The 20,196-nt window shown below is 44.5% G+C and overlaps 1 protein-coding gene and 1 long non-coding RNA gene across 9 annotated transcripts; one reads left to right on the forward strand and one right to left on the reverse strand.

The window, feature by feature from the left end:
- Positions 1–3,547: 3,547 nt before the first annotated feature.
- LOC120685061 (ankyrin repeat-containing protein At5g02620-like) lies at positions 3,548–6,156 on the forward strand. The gene is made up of 5 exons (XM_039966903.1): positions 3,548–4,017; positions 4,109–4,546; positions 4,636–4,726; positions 4,759–5,188; positions 5,300–6,156. The coding sequence occupies exons 1-5, from the start codon at positions 3,657–3,659 to the stop codon at positions 6,059–6,061; spliced, it is 2,082 nt and encodes a 693-aa protein (XP_039822837.1). The 5' UTR covers positions 3,548–3,656; the 3' UTR covers positions 6,062–6,156.
- Positions 6,157–6,980: 824 nt separating this feature from the next.
- On the reverse strand, positions 6,981–8,992 carry LOC120685929. 8 transcript variants are annotated; one of them, XR_005679879.1, is made up of 5 exons: positions 8,547–8,992; positions 8,400–8,436; positions 8,227–8,292; positions 7,876–7,936; positions 6,981–7,302 (listed from the first exon to the last, which is right to left on the reverse strand). It is a non-coding gene; the product is annotated as an uncharacterized LOC120685929 (long non-coding RNA). The 8 variants fall into 8 exon arrangements; XR_005679878.1 differs by having other exon boundaries at positions 6,981–7,936; XR_005679883.1 differs by lacking the exon at positions 8,227–8,292 and having other exon boundaries at positions 8,400–8,992.
- Positions 8,993–20,196: the final 11,204 nt, after the last annotated feature.

Genomic DNA, 20,196 nt, shown 5'->3' on the forward strand with positions numbered 1-20,196 from the left:
GCCGACGACTTGGGATTGGCCGGATAGATCCAAGTGGTGGTTATTTGCTAATGGCGTGACACTAAACCAGTTGGATGGAAGTTTGGTCGTGCCCGAGCAAATGCAAGAAGTGTCCCGCGATCTGGTCGCTGCAATAGATGAGGCCCAACAAGGAACATTCCAGCCTCAAAGGGAGAATGATGAGCTGACAAGGGCATTAAAGAATCCGGAACACCCTGGACGAGCCTGTGGCATCGGCGTGGTCCCATGGAAAGTTGCCTGGGCTGGAGATTCCTCTTACAAGACTCACCGAAAGAGCAAAGCTGAACAAGAAGAGAAACTCCGTGCCATACAAGAAGAGATGAACAGGAAGGTTGCATCCTTGGAATCTCAGATGGACGCCAGGGTCAATGAGGCAATTGCGCTAGCTCTGAGCCAAAGGGGCACTGCTGGGTCGCACCCGGATGTTGTGATAAGCCCGGCCTCTCATTGATGCAGCAGCTGTGTATCCACGGCGGCGCCCGACGTACAAGCTGAACAGCAACCCCAGATTGAGCCAATGGTGGTAGATGACCAGAGTTATCCAGTGGATGATGTCACCATGCCGACACCGTGCGAGCTTCATGTGCGAGCAAAGAATATATCCATTCATGTCGCATACGGGTCAGCCCTGCCCCTGAATCCTTGTACTACAATTCATGGAAGGCCGATACCCCCTTGCTACACCTCCGTCACAGTCGAGCAAATAGTTGGAAACAATGAGAATCTTGTGCTCGACTTCGTTGGAGGGGATGGAGCGAAGACATTGGGAGACGCAATGCACGGGATCATTCTATAGCGCAAGGCCGACATCAAACTTACTGCAAGCACAACGGCTCCTGTGCAGACCGATCACCCGTCTCTGCCGCCTCCCTCACCACCGTCCCCACAACCACCTCCCTCACCACCGTCTCCACCGGCACAAAGGGCCACGAGTACTCCAACTCCTCCTGCACCAGAAAAAGGAAAGAAAAAGATTGCATCCCTCCCAGTGGCTGGACCCTCAAAGAAGAAGCAGAAAATGGTCGAAAGAAAATTGACCTACGAGAAGACCACTGAGGAGTTGGAAGAGGACACTGCTCGATATATAAAAGAATAGTTGAAGTCTAATGTCCCCTCGCCGAGGCAAAAGGTACCTCTAGAATTAGGGAAACAGCTTCTCGGGAGCCTAGACAACCCACCACAACCAAAAAGCTTACCCTCGGACTATGAAAGTACTCTGACAAAGGCACATGAGGTGAGAAATGTGAAGAAAAAATATGGCAAGACTATTCCTCAGCTTGGCACACAACAAAAAGAACTCGAGCCCCTCCGGGTGCCAGGGTTGCCACTCCTACACCCGACGGACGTACAACTCCAGGCGGACCTACAGGCCGTGATATTTCTTTCTGAAACTGGATTAACGCTAGAGCAGGCAACGGGGCAAGTGGAGGCGGAAATCCCTGTCGCTCCCATCCTTACTCCATTCCAGCATAGAAAACCTTTTGTCACTGAGGAAGAGGAGAAAAGTCTAGGCACATAGATTTTCAATTTGCATAGATGGTACCTGTGAATGTCGAATGATGAAGGGAAAATGTTTGGAGTTAAGTATCGTGACCATGATTTCTTCCGTGGGGAGGACGACTTCTGGGTGTACTTCGAAAATTTATATCACATTTACCATCGACAAACCCTCGACGCCTCTATCATCACCATTTGGGTTTTATAAGTACCACTTAACTCTACATTAATACTTTTTGTTAACAAGAACATAATTATATGTGTGCATTATAAAATTTCTATTGTATCGTTTAGACAAGAGACCCAAAGAAGCCGAAAACATGGATGGCACCATCAGATCGGCTTCATGTCTCCTTTGCTAGTCAACCAGAAAATGCTCAACGAAAATTACACGAAAACGTGCCAAAACATGTACGATTCGTTGACTAGGCAAAATTACAAATCCTATATATTCATACCACACAACTTTGGATAAGCCTTGGTCGACTCAATCCTTCGTTATATTACTAAATAAATACTAAGTCGTCTAATGCATATATGTATATATCCTATCTATATCTGCAGTTATCATAGGATTTTACTCATATTTTTCGTAGAGACCGGCAATCCTATAGTTTTTGACTCAATGAGAAATCCAAAGTCCGCAATCCAACATATCATAGACCTCTTGAACAAGTAAGTTCAGTTTGCACAATCAAATCCTTTTTCTGTTAATAACAATTCCTGAATATCAAACTTAACTTTGAGCGCAGGGTTTGGAAAAAATTTGTGAAAAAAAACAAAGGACGTGGTCAATGGAGCCCCGAACTGAACGTTAAAATGGATTATCCGGTATGTTGATTCACAAAGATTTGTCTAGTTAAGTAATTCCAAATTGTTCTAAATTGAGTAATTTATTTGTTTCTCCTTAAGTGTGCGAGACAACAACAAGGAACTGATTGGTGCGGGTACTATGTATGCAACTACTTGCACATCATGACTCCATGCGAAAAGCCTCCTACGGAGGACATGAGAGTACGTACAAAACCGTTCACTAGTACATTTTCATAATTATACTAACGCACATGATGTTAATATATCAGTCCTTTTTTTCTAAATGATAGATGTCTCAAATGAGGGATGAATGTTACTCTACTGATCGGATCAACGCCGTGTGCGAGCAGCTCGCCGAATTCATTTTGAACGAGATCCCAGATCCTAGAGCCGAGTTCTACCTCGACAGTCACATCCATAGAGAACTTCCATCGACCTCCTGAGGGGTCCAGTTGTTGGACTACAAACATGACTTTTACATTTGTAAATATTTCTAAACGTGATGCCTTGGTGTTTGTATATTTGTAAATATATTAGTTCATCTAATTAGCTTAATTATATGCTTGCATTTCACTTTTAATTAGTTTCAAATATTCTCTGAAAATGAACACATACCTACGACCAAAATGAACGTATAGTACTATAGAGCTCGAGTGCGTTTAGTAATTATAAAAGAATAAATATTAATAAATATAACATACAAAACTGGAATTTGGGAAAAAGGGAAAAAGTCATTGGCACCGGTTGGAAAGACCAACTGGTGCCAAAGAGGCTGCCGTCTTGCGTCAGCGTGGCAGCTTCTTTGGCACCGGTTGGTCTTTCCAACCGGTGCCAATGGATGCCTAATGCACCGGGTTAAATACCCGGGGTTTTAGAGAAACGCCATTGGTTTTGGTTTGGGGGAACTGGTTGAAAAATCGGTGCCTAAACTGTTTCGAACCAGTTCCCATGGCTCGTTTTCTAGTAGTGATTGCATTCCAACCAAGACGATTGGTTCCATCTCCAATTTCTGCAAACTCGATCTCAGTCTCACTCGGTTAGTCCTCCTCTCCCATGGCTTTCCGTTCCCACTTCCTTTGCAAAAGAAAAGAAGAAGACGAAAGGAAAAGAAAAAGCGAAAGGGAAAGGACTCCACGTCTGACAAATGTCCAGCTAGGGGCTAGTTCTTTACTTCGGTTCTTCCTCCTCGCCGTAGAGCAGCTCCCGGGAACGGCGGCCTCTCTAGCTCCAAGCTCCGGCGTTTGCGTGTGCTCACTTTCGCAGTCGCAGGAGAACGTCCGATGCATCTGGTTCGAGTCTTCATTCCTCGGCCATAACTCCAGGCGATGGAGCCGGTAGCCACGGAGGAGCCACGACCGCAGCAGAGCCAGACCTCTGCTGCGACGCCGGCTTCTTCCGCCCGCCAGGTCCCCGTGGCCACACTGCACCAAATGCATCCGTCCCTGCTCATGGCCTCCAGCAGCGGCGACCCCGAGGCGCTCCGGGCTCTTCTGGACGTGGACGTGCCACGGGCGGTCGTCATCGTCGATGTGCCCGCCGCCGGCGAGACGCCCAACGGTGGCGCCGCAGTCGTCCAGGAAACCAGGGAACACCATCAGCAAGCTCCTGCCGCGGCGGCAGCGCCCTCTCTCCTGGACGGGGTCACACCACTCGGAGACACCGCATTCCATCTCGTAGCCAAGTCTGGTATGCCATGACACTTTTCTCTCGTTTTCTGTTTACCGGGGGTTCTGAATTGTGACAACGAGCTGCGACGCGGCCTGCCGGCCGGCCTCAGGCTCCGTGGACTGCGCGCGCGTCGTCGGCAGCAGGGCCAGGCGCCTCCTGGACGAGTCCAACAGCATGGGGGACACGCCGCTCCACTGCGCCGCCCGGGCCGGGCACCGCGCCGTGGCGGCTTACCTGGTGGGCTTGGCGAGAGGCGAGCCGGGCGCCGGCGCCGGCGCGCTGCTGCGCAGGCGGAACGCGCGCGGGGAGACCGCCCTGCACGAGGCGGTCCGCGCCGGGAGCGAGGAGGTGGTGGAGCTGCTTCTGGCGGAGGACCCGGAGCTGGCCCGTATTCCCGCCTCGCGCGGCGGCGCCTCGCCGCTCTACCTCGCCATCCTGCTCAGGCAGACCAAGCTCGCCGAGAAACTGCACGACAAGGATCCCCATCTCTCCTATTCCGGACCACAAGGACAGAACGCGCTGCATGCCGCTGTCGTCACCGGCAAAGGTAGATCTCCAACAATGTTGGCTTCAATTCAATTCGCTAATAAGTTTACACGACTGACAATCCAGTGTTATTGATCCATCCTTGCGCAGAGCATGTAAGAAAGGTGTTGGAGTGGAACCAGGGCCTGACGGCGCTCAGGGACGACAGGGGGAGCACGCCTCTCCACTTCGCGGCGGCTCTGCAGGGGGGAAGCCGGAGAGCCGGAGAGGAAGCGTGTGCCGGCAGCTCTTCCACACCGACAGGGCCGCGCTGTACCTGCCCGACGGCGACGGGCTGTTCCCGATCCACGTCGCGGCCGCTGCGGGCGAGCGCGGGGCCGTCGCCGCGTTCGTCGGCGCGTGCCCCGGAAGCGCCGGCCTGCGCGACGCCCGCGGGAGGACGTTCCTCCACGTCGCCGTCGAGAGGAAGCAGGTCGGCGTCGTCATCTACGCCTGCAGGGACCGGTCGCTGACATGGATCCTGAACATGCAAGACAATGACGGCAACACCGCGCTGCACCTGGCTGTGCGGGCGGGGAGCCTCCGTCTGTTCTGCCCTCTGTTTGGGAGAGAGGCAGTGAACCTCAACTTGACCAACGCGAATGGGCAAACTCCTGTGGATGTGTCGTTACATAAGATCCCCCCAGGGTGGTCTTACAATCAGGTAAAAATTTCATTTATGTTCTCCGATCCCTTTTAAGCATGTATAAACTTTATTATTAATTTTTGAAAGGCAACAATTAAAACAGTTGAATTAAATTTCTTTTATTCTCAGAACTCCGAAGTGCGGATACACCATGCTCTCCTAGTCGCCGGCGCAACAAGCGGCGCCTGTCGCCGGGATCATTTCCGGCAGGAGTACGACGATCGCCACAGGGTAAAATCGAAGCAGGATATCAAGGAACTGGACAGGATGAAAGACCTGACGCAAACCCTATGCATCGGCTCGGTGCTGATAGCAACGGTGACGTTCGGCGCGACGTTTGCCCTGCCGGGAGGTAATAAGCAGGATGATCACCCAGGAGGGGGCACCCCAACGCTCGCCGGGAGGTACCCGTTCGACGCCTTCATGGTGGCCAACACCCTGGCCTTCATCTTCTCCTCCGTGGCCACCGTCAGCCTCATGCGCTCGGGTTCTCCCATGTTCAACCTTCTGAGCCGCAGAGTCTACACGAGGGTAGCGTTCTACTTCGTGGACACCTCGGTCACCTGCTTGATCGCTGCCTTTGCTCTCGCCGTGTACGCGGTCCTTGAGCCGGTCGCTCCTAAAACCGCCACTGCCGTTTGTGTCATGAGCCCCCTCGTGGTCATATGCATCAAAGCTGAGCTTTGGATGAAATGGGCGGTTCTTGCAGGGCCGTTCTTTGTTAGGAAGGGGCCGATTTGGACAATAGGGACGTACACGAAGGTGCTGGTTGGAAACATGCTAGTAGGATTGTGGCCCTTTCTACTGATCTTTCTTTGGGCAGCCTATGGAAGGGACAATCTTGTTTCAGTGTTGGAATCACCTGCACCGCCTCCACAACCATTGATTTAGAAGCAAGAAATTGGAGGGCGAGGGCGGGCGTGAAAACGAATTAATATGACTTTTCTTTTTTACTTTTCTTTTTGATGAGTACAGGTATTTCTCTGCTGGATATCTCTTATATGGTTCTTATTCATCAGTACCGTCTTTAAATTTGAGGGGCATTCTGTTTTCTTACACCTTTTTTGTTCGTCTGTATTATCTGAATTTTGTGACTCCCATGTAAAGCTTGCAATATGAACTACTATATGCTGATTTTTCTTTGCAGTCTAGTAAAATCTAGAATCTCTATTATTTTTTAAGCATATAAAGTAGTCACCGACCTGATGAGAGTGAAACCTTATTGATTATTAAGATATATACTACTATTATTTGTCACATATATATGGTATATTTAGAGTATCTTCAGTAGGGTGTTTAGGTCTTCTACCACAAAAGAGAGGCTGGAGGGCAAAAAAATAGAGATCCAACAAGACCCCTACTCCAACCTCCATTTTGGGTGGGCACTCAAATTCCACCCTAGCCCCTATCAACCGTCACTACAAGAAACCATTTATTCCGTGACGGAATAATTTCGTCATAGATCGTTAAAAATTTGTCATAAAATTTTGTTCGTGATGTTTTCGAGCAGCGTCATGTATTGAGCGTCACAGATTAAATCAAATGACGTTTTCTTCGAAATCGTCACAAATCAGCACAATCTATGACGTTTTTTTATCGTCATAAAACACTCTTAGGCCCGTGCATCCAAGCCCAGCCCCGCCTAGGCCCGTCATTTGTGACAAAATTAAACATCCCAGATGTGTTGCCATGTGGCGCATGGCTAGTGATGTGGATAAATGACGATGATGGTCTATTGGTTAGCAGGCCCATTTTTGAATTGGGCCATTTTTTAAACCACTATCAAATCAAAGCCCACCTAAAAGGCACATTGAAAATTGAGCCCATCAATTCAATCCAATTTCTCATACTATACACCAGAATGATCATTACAGCCCAAAATACATATCAAATTTTAGCAGCCCAAAATAAGAGATACAATCTATGTTTACATCGAAAAGAGATACAACAGCCCAAAATACACACCAGCAACACCTACAACACCAAAAATCGAAGCACCTGATACAAGTAGCAATTTGATTCCAGAAGCAAAGGAGCAAATGTTCCAGAGCACCAACACTCCAACATGATCTGCAACACCAACAATAGAGCACATAGGTTTTCACACTCAGCTTGCTATGTAGTAATGCAACCTGCCAAGGGAAAAGAAATACTTATGATTAGTTCAGGCATCTCATCAGATTTAAGTCTAAACAAAGTGACAGCTGCTAAGGTGAATTTTGAACATAAACTCTCCACTAGTCATATTAAACCTATAGTTTCAGGAAAAAAACTTGTTGTAATCATGTTACAAGTATAGATCCAAAATACATCAATGTTCAAGAACACTATCTAACAGTAATCTCACTCACTGAAGATAAAGCATGTGCATTTGATTGTGGCAATAAAAACATAAGGTCTAAAACAACCTATAACCATTTGTAATTAGGTAATTAACTATTTGTGAATCAGGAAATCCCTGCCCCCATTCAAAAATGGCTTCCTGAATTGAGTGCCAGCTTGGTATAAGTGGCAAACTTTCACCAAGCAAAAAGGAAAATAACTGTGTTAGGGAACCTGAATTTGGGATTGTGTTCAATCGTTCTGCATAAAGAAATATTATCTTCAGAATCACTAACCATAAATGGACTCGTGGTAGTGTGCATGAAAGCTAGTATGGTGTTGTAGCAGAAAAATAATAGTAAGGAGAACCAAGGATAGCATACTCCATGATTTTGCATTGCAAGCCGCCTAGTTTAGAGCTTAGTGATGAGTTCAGTCTCAAAACTGTAAATTTCAATCATAAGCCAGTAGTCAGGCTATGCATATGAAAGATTAAGAACTCAAAAAATGAACAAGTAGAAAATTAAGAAATGATCATGGTTTATGCTTTGGTCCCCTGGTCATGCAGAGATCAATTCTAAGATATAGTTATGGCTATAACTTCCGCTCTCCATCCAAAACTCATGGGGACAAGCTCAAATGCAGTAATTAAAAGATCCACTTCGTAAAGAAAACCTTTAGTTTTTCTTTATGCATACAAGGATTTAAGGAAAGGTTTTTCTTCATTTCTTTACCATAGCAGCACAAATGAATCCAACTGGGCGACATATCAGAGAGGGAAAGAGTGAGGGGAAAAAGATCTGCAATTTTGCATAAAGAAGTAAACATTTTACTCTCCGTGTCTAAACGAAAATGAACCAATATGCAAGAAAAAATAGATCTGAGCACTAGGAACTTTCCTTTTTACCTCTGACCAAGCAAAGGCCATAGATCCTAGTCGTGTACTGCACATTTGAGAAGAAATCGTGGGGGATTTTGCATCCAGTAGAGGTGCAAGTGAAGTAAAATGGCTTGAATCGAATGGGGAGCAAAAAAATCAGAGGGATCCACTTGCCTGGATGGCGCTTGAGCAGACGAGCAGACCCCAGGCCTGCATGGAAGGGGCGAGCAGGTCCATGCGCTCATGAACAAGGTGGCGCGCGGCTCGGGGCGCGGTCGAGTGGCGCGCACGCGCCGGCCTGGCTCAAGCGGCTGAGGGGCCCGCCCCCTACAGGGCCGCCTTGCAGCACGAAGCCAAGGAGGCGGCCGGACCTAGGCCCGCCATGGATGGATCTTGCTCCGGCCAGGCCCCCATGTCTGGGCGCCGGGGCTGGGATGGCGAGGAGGAGGGCGGGTGAGGTGAGGAGATGGCGACGCTAGGGGGCTCGTCGGCGTGGAGGCGCATTGACAGGAGGATAGGGTGGCGACGAACGGCAGCGGGGCTACGGAGGATCTGAGTGGGCGGTGTCTGTGGAGAGGGAGACGAGTGGATCTGAGGAGGGGCGGCGAGGACACCGAAGAAGAAGGCTGATGGCTAGGGTTTCCGATCCTTTATACATAATGAGGAAGTGATTCATACCGTTGGATTAAGAATGGATGGACACGAAAGTTTGGACCATACTTGCATGTTTAGATGGGCCGATTTATATGTTGTCTCAACTCAATATTTTTTTATATTTTTCTAAATAGCTAATTAGATCATCCATGCGAAGCATCTTAATAAACTAATTATGCTATGTCCCTCAATATATTTTTTTTATATATAGTACACTACATCTAAGTTGTCTTTTAGGAGTTTCAAGAATTTTCAAGCTTAGTTGCTATTTTTAACGGTTTAAATGAATTTATGCATGTTTGTTTAAAGTAAATACAATTTGAACTTCATGTATCTCAAATATTTTTTGTATTTTTGTTTTCTCACCTTGTGCTATGACAGTAATTCTAAATCAATTAGTTGCGATGCATTTGCTAAAACATCACAGGTTTTGGGCTGGTTCATGACGAAATCGATAAACTGTCACTATGTTATGGGCCTTATACCCATAGTTGCAGATCCGTGACGATCTCTGAAAACATTACGAAAATTTCGTCAAAAATCATCACAGATTAAATGGTTTCTTGTAGTGCGTTCATACAGGCCCCACAACGCAACCAAGTGTGACATCCCGGCCCAAGGCTAAGATTGATAGAATACTCGTACTAAAAAATTGCAACTTCTTTTTCGGAAGCCTAATTCCAAAGAACTCCAAAGTTAAGCTTGGCTTGGAGCAACTTGGGGATGTGTGACCGACCGGAAAGTTCTTCCCAGGTGCGTACGAGTGAGGACAAAGTGCGCAGAAAAGATTTCTATTAGTATGTGAGGACACTCTTGATTCTTAGAGAGCTGCCAATTATTGTAAGTGGGCCCAGGGTGGGACGTTACACCACCCACCCATTTGCTTCCCATCCTACCCGACGTGCACAAAGTTATTAAGCTCCATGCACCATTCAGACAACCAGTTGACCCCAAACCCTAAGCTGATTGGGAAATGTGAGCAATTCACTTATACTCCAACACTCCCCCTCACGTGCAGACTCCCCCAGGCCACAAACGTGGAATATTGAAGCGGGTACCAATTTATTTATTAAATTATGCCAGCCAGGATTTGAACTCGAAACTTTTGACCCTGATACAATATTAAGCTGCATGCACCAGCCATTTAATCCTAAAAGCCTAAGCTGAGGGGAACGGCGGGCAATTCATGCCTGCCTCTGGTGTGGCTGGTGTTGGCCCACCTCCTCCTATGTCTCTATCGGTACGGTGGTACCCGTTAAGAAGGCGGCGCCCGAAGACTTCCATCGCACGAAGCCAGGAGCTGATCCACTCCACCTTTTTCTTTCTCCTTTCTCTATAAGTTGCGCTCCCCTTGAGCTATAAAAGGTGAGGCGGCCCCCTGCATGGGGCACATTCATTCACACACGATTGACAAATGCACATTCGCTCATTCACCCGACCACTCATCACCTTCACCCACTCTCCATCTCAGAGAGACTTGGGAGCCTACTCCCTTTCTCGAATCCGCTTGTAAACCCCTATTGCATGCCAAATTAGGATACACGAGCAGTCAGGAGCACACTAGAGTTGGGATTTTAGCCCGAACCAGTATAAATCCTGTGTCTGGTGTGCCACCCGTGCCTTCTTGGTTAGTCATCTGGGCTAGACGCGCAAATCTAGATCTCGTATAAATTTACTTGCTGGTGACACGAAACACCGATAAAAAGTATCGAGTTTTTCTAGGTGGTCACCATGCATGGGCGCATCGCAAATCAAATGATCTTTTTTGTGCAAAATATGGGCATGTGCCGTGTCAACATTTGAACCAGCAACCTCTCGCGCCATATCTAGCCACTTGTGATGCACATTTGAGTTGTGATGCATATTTATGCGGTACCACTGTTGATGGTCGTTAGAGCATGATTTTAGGCCGTCAATTCCTGCAAAATGACATAAAGGATGAACACTAAACATAGTGGTAGGAGTTAATTCTAATAACGAATTCCACGAGTGTTGGTGAATATTTGAGTGCAGGTGAAAGCTACCATAAAGTGGAGGAGAAATGAGCATTCTTACCCAAGATGGAAAGTGCCAAATATGGAAAGACCAAGAATGGCAAGTCCAAACTTGAAATGGCCGCCACGACTTCATACGAACTTGGATTGAGCTTCTGTAGGACTTTATGAAAAGCTTGCGAAGTCCTCTTTCCAACGGATCCAGGCCTAGCCTGATTGGAGCCCAGCCCAGACCGATCAGCCTAGGGAGGCCTACCGGCCTGCCGCTGAGGCGGTTGGGGCCCAGTTTCACGTGGCAGTTGCATGGCGGTTGGGGGAAGGTTGGACACATGTCAAAACCGCAGAAGAGATGCTCTTTGGATGCTCCAAGCTTCTCCACTCCCCCAAGTCACCTCCACACTATAAATAGGCACCCACTCCTGACTTGTAAACCAGCACTAGATGCAATGTGAGCTGAATACTTCCCAAGGTTAGAGCTATAGCTGTAGTCTTGAGCATTAGAGCGAGAAGAGAGCGAAGTGTAGAGTGTAGCAGTGGAGCTCCAGCGTGTGGGGTACGCTCCACATCTTCTATTTTGTACTTCAGCTACTACTTTGCTCTATATTCAATATATTGTTGAGTAGTGGTGATATCTTTTGGTCTACTTTATTCTGGGTTAGTTCCTATTCGCATACTGGAATACTGTGCACTAGTTCAGTGTTTACTTTACTGTTGATTGGCGGTAGAGTAGTACTTCTGTAGTGTTGACGTGGTGTTAATACTACTCAGTACCAGTATTTGCGTCGTATCCCACGGTACGTTAGAGGTGGGCGTAGAGGTAGTGACAGCCCTCAAGATCGCTTAAGTCCTCCCCGTCCGGGTACGGTGTAGAGCGCGTCCTGGTAGCAGCGAGCAAGCCAGTGCCTGAAGTATCGCACTTAGGATTAAAATTAAGCTTTCCTTCGACACTGAAGTAGACTATCGGATTCCTCTTGCCTCTTATCTTAGCTCTTGATTCAGCTATATCTTATCCTATTTCATCTAGCTGCCTTTGGACAAACTGCGTTTAGGAGATTACACACACGTTCCCTGTGGAAATTACGATACTTGTGGAATACTCCCGGGTGAAGTGCTACAGTGGTATTCCGTGCACTTGCAGATTTTCTGTGTGCGTTACCAAATACCAACAACCATCTCACCTACGTCGTTTCTTCATCTGAGACTATTTGAAATTTTCATAAACCCATTTCTTCAAATAGATCTAGAACTTGTGATGCATATTTGCAGGTCACGCAGGGGGGTAATGTAGGGATAAAAGTAAATGACCAATTAGGTGATTACTTTCAATCACGAAAAGGTTTAAGACAGGGGGACCCTCTTTCTCCGATTCTTTTCATTGTAGTAGTGGATATGTTAGCGGTTATGATAGCCAGAGCCAAGGATGATGACCAAATTCAAGGGGTAGTCCCCCACCTAGTGGAAGATGGTTTATCCATTCTGCAATACACAGATGATACCATTATCTTCATGGACCATTATTTGCAAAAGGCTACAAATATGAAACTCATTTTGTGTGGCTTTGATTAACTATTTGGTTTGAAGATCAACTTCTATAAAAGTGAAATATTTTGCTTTGGGCAAGCCAAAGAGCAGGAGTAGTTCTATGCTCAACTATTTGGATGTGAGATAGGGACTTACCTGTTTAGATATTTGGAAATTCCAATGCATTTTAGAAAACTGAGAAATGAGGATTGGAGGGTTGTAGAAGAAAGATTTGAAAAAAAAAATAAGTGGATGGAAAGGTAAACTACTTTCAGTAGGAGGTCGGTTGGTGCTATTAAACTCAGTGCTATCCAACCTACCGATGTTTATGATGTCATTCTTTGAGGTACCAAAAGGTGTGCTTCAGCAAATGGAATTCTTTAGATCTAGATTTTTTTGGCAAAACGACCAAGAAAAAAAGAAATACCGCTTGGTGAGGTGGAGTGTGGTTTGCCAACCTAAAGAACAAGGGAGACTGGGAGTGACAAACTTGGAGTTACAGAATAAGTGTTTACTAAGCAAATGGCTGGTCAAACTCTATAATGAGGATGGTATGTGGCAACAATTGATTAGAAATAAATACCTAAAAGACGAAACAATCGGGGAGGTGACAAAAAGAGCGACAGATTCACACTTTTGGAAGGGGTTAATGAATATCACGGACGAGGTGATACAACTAAGCCATTTTGAGGTGAAAGATGGAACTCAAACACGGTTTTGGGAAGATGTTTGGATTGGAAATATGCCACTATGAGCTAAATTCCCAAGTTTGTTCAACATTGTCCGTAGGAAACAAGATTCTGTGGCAAAAGTGTTGTCATCAGTGCCACTTAATGTATCTTTTTAGGAGAGCGTTAGTGGGTAACAATCTGAGAGATTGGAACAGGATAGTTTCAACAGTACAGAATGTTCAATTACAATACAATGCGAAAGATAAATTAATCTGGTCCCTCAAGACAAATGGTGAATTCATAGTTAAATCAATGTATGCACATCTAGTTAATAGTGGGCTGCAGGTCACACAGGAAATTTGGCATGCAAAAATACCTATGAAGATCAAGGTTTTCATGTGGTATACTTAAAAAAGGGAGTCATTTTGACAAAAGACAATCTGGCTAGGAGAAATTGGAGGGGGAATAAGAATTGTTCTTTCTGCAATTTCCCAGAGACAATCCAACACTTGTTTTTTAACTGTGCCTACGCTAAATTTTTATGGACAGCAGTATATATGATTCTTGGCGTCCCTAAACCAGCAGACATCAATGATTTATTTAATCACTGGTCCAAAGGTGGGGGGAATAATCATAATGTACTCTTAATGACAGCTGCAGCTGCATTATGTTGGTCACTGTGGATTTTCACGCAATGAAATAGTTTTTGATAAATGTAAACCTAAAACCTTTTTGCAGGTCCTTTTCAGGGGACTTACTGACTTCGGCAGTGGACTCAGTTGCAGCTCCTTGAAGACTGTCAACAACAATTAGTCGACATTTGTCAGAAATTGGAGTCAACGAGTCTTCAACTGTTCTCGTTCTCCGGATGGTTATCTCTTCTTAGGCTGGGGTTACATTGCACGTTGTGAGGATTGGTGTTTCCTTTATTCGCTAGTGTTTCAGTTACGGCATGTCGCCGTTCGTCTCTGTGGCGTGAGCCATGACTGATTTTGGTTAAACTCTTGTAATAATGTTGGCCTAATTTTACCCAAGGGTAAATGAAGCCGAATAGTTTATCTATCCTTTATCTAAAAAAAAATTGAGTGCCAAAACGTTTTCAAATGAAAATCCTGTTAACCATAAAGCTATAGATCTCATGGAGGTCTACAAAATTTTTTATAAAGTTTGTCTCCATCTTAAATATGGGCTATGTTGATTTATAGATGCGGGCTAAAAGTTACCGGCCTCTGTAAATTACAAAAGTGGGCTTAAATATGCCTGCTTCTATAAATGCTAGATTTACGTAGGTGTTCAATTGTCCCACCCGCCTCTGTAAATGAGCTGGACAATGACGTTGGACCCGCTAGCTAAGTGTACAGATGGTTTTGATGTAGTGTGCTAGTAGTAGAGGGGTAAGTTACATTTATATGCAAAAATCGGCTCATAGAAGAAGGGAGAAGCTTGCCCACAAGACTGCGGAGACCGGAGACTTTGAAAGTGTGTTTAAGTTGGGGTTGTCGTCTCCATCTCCTTTACTGTTTTCGGAATGGGTCCCCCCCCCGGGGCCCAAGCATCGTGTTCCAACTTCCAAGGCCAATGATATCTTACGAAGATATAGGCAATCGATATTTGTAATTTGTTAATCAATCTTGCTGTACACACGCCTCCAGACCTGGCTCATCATGTAGGTAGGCAGCAGCACCAGACACATAATGGCGTGAGGTCACTGCCCACAAGCCACAAGGCTTTAGAAGAACTTCAGCGATCGTAAGACGGCACAAGGCTTAGAAGAACTTCAGCGATCGTAAGACGACAGAGTCCGAATATGGAGTCGTACGTACAACATTTTCCTTGGTTAATTTGCTAAGGCCTGGTACAGGTTAACTTTGTTCCACAAACGTTGCTTTATTTCATTCAATACTAGTAGGATGCACGTGCGGCACGCACATGTTTGAAGACCGATGTTGCAAAAAAATAATTAAATTAAATTTAGTTGGATTTTAGTTGACAGGAGCAACGAAAACTCATCCCTGCTAAAAAACTTTTTTATAATTATCAAGGCAGTTAAATGTTACATTGTTTGCTACACAACAAACACGCGGCCGGCATGTTTGTCTGTGATTATGGGCCTAATCAACAAATTGTGATTTTAATATATGATAATTACTAATTTTGGCGGTTAATAATAGAAAAATTCTTTTGAATATATTGAAATTAATGTTTTTTATGATTTATATAAAAGGTAAAAATATTGTGCTAATGGGCCGTTTTATTCTTAGGCCCACATTTTAGATGGCTCATCCGCCAATTTGTTAAAATTTTTGTATCCCGTGCATGCCTAATCAATTATATACTCCCTCCATATCTTTTTAGATGTCGTTAGGACATAAAATTTTAGTTTATTTTAGTACAATTATGTGGTCTGAAACGACATCTAAAAAGATATGGAGGTAGTATATGGAAAAGGTTACATAATCAAACATGGTGATCGGACAGAATATTCATGGATGGAAAAAATATAGACATGAATGGAAAGATAATCAACGCTAGAGAATATTTAATTCCCACCATGAATTTTGGAATCGTGGTGGACGCATGGAGTTGTAAAGCTAATCAACAAGGCAATATTTAATTCCAAAACCAAAGATCTCGTTGGCTCAATTATAGGATGTTTTGTTGGCGGTGCAATCTCCCCCGTTTATATAATTTTTCATTGTTCCTTGGCGTCGTACGCAATCCATTGGAGCACACACGTATGCCTTTCTCAGTAGCCACAACACGCAACGATTAGCTTCTTGAGATTATCATGTCTAGGTTCCCAGCAATGGCTACTCCCAATTGGCTTGATCTCCCTATAGATCCAATTGAGAAGATCCTAGCTTGCCTCGACGTGTTCGACATCATGAATTTCTCATCGACATGCAAGACATGGGATGACGTGCGCTAAAAACTCTAGCTTGATGCTTTGAAGTCAGGTATGAGACACGAACTGTATGAATCATTATTTTTATATGTGCATCTTTTTTCTATCTTATGTTCCACGTCAAATTAGGCACTCCTACATTGCTGACATCAAGACCAGATCAAGATGGCACACAGGTTGAGCAAAATTTGTCTGGAGGCATGTATGGGCTACATGATGTGCGGGCAGGGAAATCATTTTGCTGCGTGAGCAGACAGATGAGAAACAGGTTCTGGATAGGTGGGAAGGACGATTGGCTCGTCACAACAGATAGTGTATGTGACCTGAAACTCTTGAACCCCATATCTGGTGAGACCATATCGTGAGTCAGCCAACCATGTCCATGTTAATGAGCAGAATCATCTTGAAGTTGTATATGAGCCTTTTGGCCGCACTTTTATGACGTGTGGTCCTTTGTGAAACACCATCTAACAGAGATGGTCACTTTGCAATTGCTTTATTCTCGGATGGCTTATTGCTTTTCACATCGAAAAGTTTAGGTGTTTGGAAAGTACTAACAAACCCAACAGACTTCGATGGATGCTACAAGTACTATCCCTTTGTATTTTTGGATGCCCCAGTTCGCAAGGGCAGATTGATTGGAGTAGAACAAACAGGGAGCATATATTCATGGAACATAGATGTCCCTTCTGATCATCCCGTGAAGCTAGAGTCACCCAATATTCCTCTGATTGATGAGTCAGCTGAGCATGTATTCTACCTGGGTATCTCACCAACAGATCAGCTGATACTAATATGCATACATGGGCATGGTGAAGGGTTTTACAATTCATCACGCAGGATGCTTGTAAGTGAACATGACAGGTTTGGACATGTAGATGGCATGTCAGTACACATGCTGGACGAAGAAGATGGCACATGGCATCGCATACGTGCACTGGGGCATGGACAGTCACTTTTTCTTGGTCTGAACTACCCATTCTATGGAAATTGGAGTCGTTTGAAATCTGAATCTGTTTGTGTAGCAAATATTATGGAAATAGACGTGGTTATGTTTAGCTGTGGTTCTGGACAGTTGGTAGGTGTGCAAGCTTATCCTGTTGAAGAAGGAGATCGTCTGCTTGATGGTCATTCCATGCGAACCCCGATTTGGTTCCGTCCGACAGTACCATTAAGGGGCTCAAGCATTTGAGAAATTTAAATTTTTTTTGGTCATCAGTTTGTCATCATGTTAATTAGTATTTTTTAGTACACCATTGTAATCAGTTCTGCTCGGCTATAAGCATGGATAATAAAGAATTTCTGTTTTGAGTTCATATGCCTTGTCATTGTTTTTGTTATAAAATATGAATATTGTATGCGCTCAAAATTTTGTTAGAAAAAAAATAATATCTATAAAATAGATAAATTGAGAAGGCCAAAAACAGACTTGCTCAAGCAACCTCCGCGGCGTTCCCCTATCTCACGAGAGAATCAGAAGCTCGACGACTAGGTTCACTCCCCGCCATGGAGACGCCCCTGGGAGGAGGGCGGGCAGCGGCTCGCCCCCAGAGCCGACGCTAGCTGCTGAGAAGGGATCCGTGGCGGCGGATCGGCCGCGGCGGCGCATCTCGCACCCGACGCAAGGCCCATGGGACGGCCGCTCGGCGCTCGTCGCCTGCCCCCCAGCGCGCAGGCCGCGCCGCGCCGCGCTCGCGGCTCGCCCATGCGCAAGGGCCAGACTTCGGACGCCTGCCGCGCGGGTCGAACAGGCGCAGCGGCGCAGGGCCGCAGGGGGCTGGGGTGCCGCCGCGCAGGGCCACAGAGGGCAGGGTGCGGTGCTGCACAGGGCCACCGCGCACAGGGCAGAAAGATGCCAGCCTGAGAAGTGAACCAAGGTGATTAGGTGAAAATATGTCATTATTTGTGAAAAATTAGCAGCAATGCAGTGAGGAATTTGTTTTCTGAAACTTGAATACTTGCTAGAATTTTATCCTCTATTTATTTCCGATGTTACCAATTTGATATGTTGGTCGTTTAGTACATTTATTATCTATGTGTTAAACAATTTCAAGTTATGAGTCGGTATTATAGTGGTTAGTTTTCTAACAGATTCCCTACATATTGCTTCTATCTCTTTGCATAGTAATCTTAATGATATCTAGATGCCTTAAGATGTTGAAAGCATTTATCATACTTGCAAAGAAAAGAAGAAAAACAGTAATTTTCGCATTCTTTAACCAGGCACTCTTAGTTCACAGAGCGCACATTTGCATTTTGAATTCAGAGCAAAGCGCACTTGAGCTGTGCTTCCTTTCGGTTGTGCGTGTTTGTGTCTTGAGTTGTTGCCGCCTAGCTTGCTGGTTTCCTCGATCTATTTTACAGGTCAAATTATATGAATGATTGGATCCAACTTCTGGTCTAACCAATTTGTCTAAGTTGTCTAGAATACATATTGTATAAGCAACCACAGTCACCAGTGCCATGTCATTATATGTATGTATGTTCAGATTTTGGTACATGTATGCAAGGGCAAGGCAGCATGTGTGAATGCTATGTGGAAAAGAAAAAACAGATGATTTTGGAAACTAATTGTCATTGTTGTCTTCATGTCATTATGAAATACCCAATTCTAACATCCAGTCCAATAGGTTTGCAGTAATTTTGATGTTTCAAAAGAAAATACAGTAGTATGTTTTCACGAGAATTTGGTGAGTGCCCTGATCTAACAGAATAATGAAGCAATATGTTGGGTATGTCAGTGAGATGGCCTAGAGCATAGTACACTGCCGCAATAGGGTGCTAACAGATAGTTGTCCATCAGTGATGGGTTTATTTTCTCATCTCTGCACATAAAAAATCCATTACTTTTCCTGCTCTATTGTGTGATAATTCTGAATTGAATTATTCTATTAAATTGCTTGACTTATGCATAGGTTCACGACATCGCTTCGTCCTCCCGCGGCGAGAAGCAGCGTGAGAGGCGGCGCCGGCCTGTTGCAAGGTCATGCTTGCTGGATTTCTTGGTTTTGCTCTTGAGTACACTTATCTGATATTGCTCTTGTTGGTTTTGCAGCCGATAAAAATTCTCGATGATTAGATGAAATTTGTGAGGGCATGTTGCAGGTTTTCTCTGAATTGAAGCCACCTTGTTTCTACCATGAGGATATCCAAAGAGTCCACATCACACCTTTGATGGAAGCCAAAAGTAAGTGCTGTTCTTTACTTTATTTCCCTTTTTTTGTAAGTTTGTGTATGTGGACAAATGGTGCTTTTATATTTGTATTTTGTTTTTCCGGTCAAAAGATGTGTTCTATGGTTAATCATAATATGTGAAACAATACAGATTTTAGATTACAGTATGCTAATGAATTTCTAGATAGCACCGTCTATTTACCTTGAGAGGGGTTTGTGTAGGACCTTTGAGAAGACCAGGGCACCGTCTATTTAGCTTTAGAGTGGTTTGTGTAGGACCTTGCTAAACTTCTTTTCATATGAACAGAAATTTATTTCGTTCATATTTCATTAAAACTGCAATTGATGGTTGTTTTGAAATATATTGACTACTCAAAAGAATCGGAGAAAGTGATGATGAAAATGATTATTTGTTTTGCAAGTTTGAATCCTAAAAATGTGAGATCATTTTCATGGCATGCATGTTCCCCTGAAGTTAGATTTTGTACTTATTTTGTACGTTTTAAATTTGATACGCTCATATTTATATTTGTAGATTGCATTTTTTTGTAATAAAACGACATGCAATATTAAAGTAATTGTGTTGTTAAATTCTATAGGATAAATCTATATCTATATTAAAAGGACCGAAAGCTGAAAAAATCAATCCGAACTTATAATTTTTTTTGCCTCCCTTACATAATGTAAATGATATATAGTCTCGTAATAATGATTGAAAGCATACTAATAAATCGCACAGAACTAATAAATTACATTTTGTCCCTTACATCATGCATCATGCACATGATATGTAATCTAGTAATATTTTTCATCTCCAGTAGACGATATCCTTCTGAGAATTCGGCGAATATCCTCGGGAATGTTGTCTTCTGCTTCGTTGAACCTATATTTTAATAGCTCGATCA

Source organism: Panicum virgatum, chromosome 8N, assembly GCF_016808335.1.
Source record: "Panicum virgatum strain AP13 chromosome 8N, P.virgatum_v5, whole genome shotgun sequence".
Taxonomy (NCBI): domain Eukaryota; kingdom Viridiplantae; phylum Streptophyta; class Magnoliopsida; order Poales; family Poaceae; genus Panicum; species Panicum virgatum.

Coding starts and splice junctions, on each gene's coding strand:
- LOC120685061 (XM_039966903.1), top strand. CDS start 3,657: ATGGAGCCGGTAGCCACGGAGGAGCCACGACCGCAGCAGAGCCAGACC. Junction 4,018..4,108: donor CCATCTCGTAGCCAAGTCTG/GTATGCCATGAC, acceptor GGCCGGCCTCAG/GCTCCGTGGACTGCGCGCGC. Junction 5,189..5,299: donor CAGGGTGGTCTTACAATCAG/GTAAAAATTTCA, acceptor TTTTATTCTCAG/AACTCCGAAGTGCGGATACA.